This window comes from Thalassophryne amazonica, chromosome 19 (assembly GCF_902500255.1).
Source record: "Thalassophryne amazonica chromosome 19, fThaAma1.1, whole genome shotgun sequence".
Lineage (NCBI taxonomy): Eukaryota > Metazoa > Chordata > Actinopteri > Batrachoidiformes > Batrachoididae > Thalassophryne > Thalassophryne amazonica.
Genome location: NC_047121.1, coordinates 57062261 through 57068260, shown reverse-complemented (window position 1 = coordinate 57068260; position 6000 = coordinate 57062261). Strand labels below are relative to the sequence as shown.

Sequence of the window (6000 nt, the reverse complement as noted above, 5' to 3'; positions counted from 1 at the left end):
CACTGCGAGAGACAATCTAAAAATTTTTTTTTCGGAAATCACAATGTATGATTTTTTTTAATAATTTATTTGTATGTTACTGCTGCAAATAAGTATTTGAACACCTGTGAAAATCAATGTTAATATTTGGTACAGTAGCCTTTGTTTGCAGTTACAGAGGTCAAACGTTTCCTGTAGTTCTTGACCAAGTTTTCACACACTGCAGCAGGGATTTTGGTCCACTCCTCCATACAGATCTTCTCCAAATCTTTCAGGTTTGATGTTTCAACTCCCTCCAAAGATTTTCTATTGAGTTCAGGTCTGGAGCCTGCCAGGCCACTCCAGGACCTTGAAATGCTTCTTACGGAGCCGCTCCTTAGTTGGCCTGGCTGTGTTTGGGGTCATTGTCATGCTGGAAGACCCAGCCATGACCCATCATCAATGCTCTTACTGAGGGAAGGAGGATGTTTGCCAAAATCTCGCAATACCTAACCCCATCCATCCTCCCTTCAATACGGTGCAGTCGTCCTGTCCCCTTTGCAGAAGAGCACCCCCAGAGTATGATGTTTCCACCCCCATGCTTCACAGTTGGGATGGTTTTCTTGGGGTTGTTCTCATCCTCTAAACATGGTAAGTGGAGTTGATTACAAAAAGCTGTATTCTGGTCTCATCTGACCACACGACCTTCTCCCATGCCTCCTCTGGATCATCCAGATGGTCACTGGTTAACTTCAAACGGGCCTGGACATGTGCTGGCTTGAGCAGGGAGACCTTGCTGCCCTGCAGGATTTTAAACCATGACAGCATCATGTGTTATTAATGTAATCTTTGTGACTGTGGTCCCAGTTCTCTTCAGGTCATTGACCAGATCCTCCTGTGTAGTTCTGAGCTTTCTCAGAATCATCCTTACCCCACAAAGTGAGATCTTGCATGGAATCCTAGACCGAGGGAGATTGACAGTCATCTTGTGTTTCTTCCACTTTCTAATAAATAATCATAGCAGTTGTTGTCTTCATCCAAGCTGCTTGCCTGTTGTCCTGTAGTCCATCCCAGCCTTGTGCAGGTCTACAGTTTTGTCCCTATGGTGGACAGGTTGGAGTATGATTGATTGACTGTGTGAACAGGTGTCTTTTATACAGGTAACAAGTTCAAACAGGTGCAATTAATATAGGTAAAGAGTGCAGAATAAGAGGGCTTCTTAAAGAAAAATTAACAGGTCTGTGTGAGCCAGAATTCTTGCTGGTTGGTAGGGGATCAAATACTTATTTGCAGCAGTAACATACAAATAAATTATATAAAAAAGAAAAAAGAAATCATACATTGTGATTTCTGGATTTTTTTTATTTAGATTATGTCTCTCACAGTGGACGTGCACCTAAGATGAAAATTTCAGACCCCTGCATGATTTCTAAGTGGGAGAACTTGCAAAATCACTGTATGTATATATATATATATATATATATATATATATGGAATTAAATGTCTAAAATGCTTTGCACAGAACTGTACATAAACCATCTAAATAGCTCTGTATTTTATTAAAAAAATATTCTGCCACACAATAAATTACATAGAAGTAAAGACATTAGAGGTTTTATTAAATTAAAGCCTGAACTGCAGGGACCAGGACAGGTCCCTCAGCGCTAAGACCTGGCCGCGTCCTGCTCGTCTTCTCTCTGCATTTCTTCGATGAGTTTCTGTCGCTCTGCAGCCTGCCTCATCCGCATCATCACCACACTCTCGTAGTCACGCTCATTTCGTAATGAACTCTGCAAAACAACAAGCAGGAAGAAGAAAAGGGATTTAGATTTTTAAAAGAAGTTTATTACATACCTGTGGTACCAGGTCGAAGTGGAGAATCCTTCAGTCCTGCTGCAATGACTGTGTCAAATGAAAAGTCACCCACGTGAGTCACTCAGTGCACTGCGACGGAGTGTCCGCTGTGACACTGCGGCCGTGTGGCTCAAAAATCACAAGATTACTTTCAGTTCTGTTGTATCAAATAATGCTTTTTAAAAATGTTCCTCTTTGCCTGTAGAAAGGCTCTTACTTTTTTACATGTCTGTTGGTTGTTGGCTGCAGAGTTGTTCAAAAACTATAATGGAATGTCTGGAATACAAACAAACATTTCTGAGTAAATCCAAACTAAGCAAAGTCAAGAAATTCAAAATCTGACAAGTGTTTTTCTCATAATCCAGCTTTCACAAAACTACTACATGTACATGATCTAAAGTACACTGAAAACATGGCACCTGTACAGGAACAAACATTACTGCATTCTAGGGAAGAGCCACAAGAAAAGGGGTGGAGCCAGTAAATTCCAACAAACCTTGGGAGTTACAGAGTGTTTGACAAACTTTGTTCAACATCTACTTCTCCTGATAAAACTGTGCACTTTAAGTTTTATCTTTGATCACAGCTCCAGGAAGTAAAAAAAAAAAAAAAACTCGCAACAGTGTGCAAATTTGAAAATGGCTTCTTTGTCTTTGGGACCAAGCACCTTAAATACAGAAACTGTTCAGCCTCTATGACCTTGAGCAGATATTTAGTCTTTATTGCTGTAGATTTCTCTTCAAAATGTGAAAAAAGTCAAGATACCAACAAGTAGTTAATGCAACAACTGAGTAAAATATCAAATAAGCTGCGACATTTGAGGGAGGAATGACCGAAGCTTTCACGACAGAGGTGGGATTGCGTCAAGGATCAGCTCTGGGCCCTTTCTTGTTCATAGTGGTGATGGAAGAGATCAGACGGAGTCTCCGTGGACTGTGATGTTGGCAGATGGCACTGTGATCTGCGGGGGTGGCGGTATACTTTGGAGAGAAGGGGAATGAAAGTGTGTGTGAAAGAGATGGAGCATGGTGGGACAGTGAGTTTGCCGGGAGCAGAGGCGGTGACTGAAGAGGAGTTTAAGTACTTGTCGTTAACATTCAAAAAAGTGGAGAGTGTGGCAGACAGACTGAGACTGTGGTGCCCGCTAAAGGGAGCAGGTGAATGACAGCCATTTGTCTGTTTTTACAAACGGGTCTGCAGGAGAGGCAGTCTCCCATCTCACCTTCAATCAGCACAATAGCAGGACGAACACGCTTGAGACAGTGACCCACAGAGCAAGTGTGACAGGGTAATTCTGCTGCCTGATGTCAATAAAGCCAAAATGACAGTTGGGATTGGGGCTGGCAGTCATCCGGCACGCGAGTGCGTGTGATGACTTTAAAGGGGCTGAAACAATGATGGCGAGAGATCCTCTTACTGTGGGTGGAACAGCTAATCAACCACGGTGGAATGCAGGCCAGCGGTCTTCAACACATGATCCATGATTAGTGTGGTCGAAGCCCATACCGCGCGCACACACGCACAGGAACAAGAGGAACATCTCCTCAGATGTTATGTTTTCTGCCTTATGTCAGCAAGTACACTGTGTCATTAAAAATAACACCACCTCCTCTCACATCAACGGTTCACAATTAAATGATGTTGTCACTGGAGCTATCCTAAACAGGAAGTACCCAAAGAGTGCCCTGAATCAAGACTAAGTGCCAGGATTTCAATGACTTCCTGGACTCAGCAGTGAGTCCAACAAATGGTTTGTGAATATTTCAGCACCCACAGTCTTTTACGCCTTTAAATCTTTCAAGACATTAATTTTCAAAATTAATTCAGGCTTGTTTTTCTGCAGTGGCGCTCCCTAGTGTGAGAAGCCAAAAGAAGATCATCTGTCTCCATCTCACCCTGTGCTCTGCATTTATTTCTGTCACACCAACCACCTGCATGTCCCATCACAAATCACTCCTGATATCTTTCTCCACCCTGACTGCACTCTCTTCTTGACCTCTCTTCTACACTCTCCATTACTTTGGACAGTTAAACCCAAGTATTTAAACTCCTCTACCTTAACCACCTCTACTCCTTGTAACTGCACTATTTCACTGGGCTCCCTCTCATTCACACACATGGACTCGGTCTTGCTCCTACTGACTTTCATTCCCCTGCGCTCCAGAGCATATCTCCACCTCTCCAAGCTAGACTCAACCTGCTCTCACTACAGATCACAATGTCATCTGTAAACATCAAAGCCCATGGAGACTCCTGTCTGATCTCATCCATCAACCTGTCCATCACCACTGCAAACAAGAAAGGACATCCTTGATGTAATCCCACCTCCACCTTGAATGCATCCATCCTTCCTACTGCGCGTCTCACCACTGCCACACTGTTCTTATCTATGTCCTGCAGCACCCTCACATACATCTGCGCCACTGCATCCTGTAATCAGCTTTCTCTAAAGTCCACAAACACAATATTCATTGTCTCTAATTCATCTAACCTCCTGTCCCACTCAGTTTATTCATTCTTCAGCTCCTCAAAGTACGCCGTCCACCTACTCAACACCACCCCCTAGCTTGCCAGCACATTTACATCCACATCCTTCATCAGCCTAAACTTAATACTTTTTCAGGTTCACCCCTTTGCCTGGAGAAGTCCCCTTCTTCATTTGAGTTCAATTTCATGTGCAGTTTGACAGATGCCTTTTCCTTAGCAGCTTTTGACATCTCTCTTCATCTGACACCACATTCTCTTCTCAGTCACATCAGCCAGCTCTCTCCCTTTACTATTCATGCAGCAGTGCCAATTTTCAAAGTCCTGACTCATACCTCCACACTTATACTCTTTCCCCTCTGGATACAGCTTCCCCCTCTTTCTTCATCCAACAGTAACATAGTTTCTACTGGTATCCTGATGGCCAGCAGCCCTGGTTGTAGTTAACCTGGGTCTTGACCGATCCCATATGAAATCCGATTTGTGGTCCATATATTTGATTTGGCACAGGATTTACACCAGATGCTGTTCTTCATTTAGCCGGGCTTTGGGCCAGCACTTAGAGTGCACTGGCTTGTGCACCTGCTAGTGACTGAGTTAGAATTCAGGCTTCTCTTAAACTACACCCTATACTACAACTTAGCGTGAAATCAAATTTCTACAATAAATAAAAAATGTCAAAGTCAAAATTATGGAATGCACAAATATGTATATGTGTCAGTTAGCATCACAACGACATCATCGGTTCAAAGTTTTTAGACCAGTCACTGAATGTATCCTGGACTTCATTTCTATCAACCAAATGCAAACAGTCCGGTTCTGTCCTGTGTGAAGTAGGCACTTCTCCAAAACTGAGTGTCCATACAAAGGGACTAGTGAGGGAAGCCACCAAGACACCCAGAACACTCTGAAGGAATTCACGGCTTCTGCAGCTGTGAATGCAGAAACTCTGCATTGTGAAAGTTTTGCCTGTTATACAGCTTCCCGGTGGAGCAGAGGAGAGAACGGTTTTCTTTCACTAAAACTGATTTCCAGATTTAAAGAACATGGTATTATGAGTTATAATCTATTTTTTCCCTTTACAATAATTATTAGTTTCTATTTTTAACATGCTCTACTTTTTTCCTTTGAATGTAAGAGGTTCAATTTCGTGTAAACACTCATTCATTTCCTGCTGTTTATCTGGAGCAGGTTCACAGTGCCAGCAGACAAAGCAGCTCATCCCACACTTCCCTATCCTTTATGAAAATATCTGGGAGAAACCTGGTGGGCTAAAAAGTTAGCAAAATGAGCTTGTAATAAGAGGGTCATAGCCTCAATTCTCCCATCAGACAGAAAAATTGAGTTGCCCTTGTGAAAGGTTTATATTCAGAATTTGCTCCTGGTGCGGAGCAGAGCACCATATTTGGAAGAATCCTGACGTCAGTGTGTGTGTCTGATGTATTTTAGTATTTTCTGGCGTATAAGTCGCACCTTGTTTTTGTATTTTCAGCTCTTTAATTTGGAATTTTTGTGCCTCATTGTATTGTACTTTTTTAATTATTGCATTCATCCTATTATTGGAGTTTATTTTGTTTAGAAATTTGATTCCTGGAAAAGCATTTTATAAATATTTATTATAATGATCACTCGTAACAAACACGTTATTTTTCGGTCATTAAGTCACAGGAACAACCCCCCCCAACCCAAACTATTTTTTTTTTC

General features: G+C 42.2%; 1 protein-coding gene across 3 annotated transcripts in view; it reads right to left on the bottom strand.

Moving 5' to 3' along the window:
• Window positions 1-1494: 1494 nt before the first annotated feature.
• The window catches only part of dnajc17 (DnaJ (Hsp40) homolog, subfamily C, member 17), an 81578-nt gene continuing 77072 nt past the window's right edge, over window positions 1495-6000 (bottom strand). For all 3 annotated transcript variants that reach the window (XM_034195241.1, XM_034195242.1, XM_034195244.1), the window contains exon 11: window positions 1495-1748. In XM_034195241.1, the coding sequence (XP_034051132.1) occupies window positions 1623-1748 (126 nt within the window). In that variant the 3' untranslated portion in view covers window positions 1495-1622. The remainder of the gene's footprint in view (window positions 1749-6000) is intronic.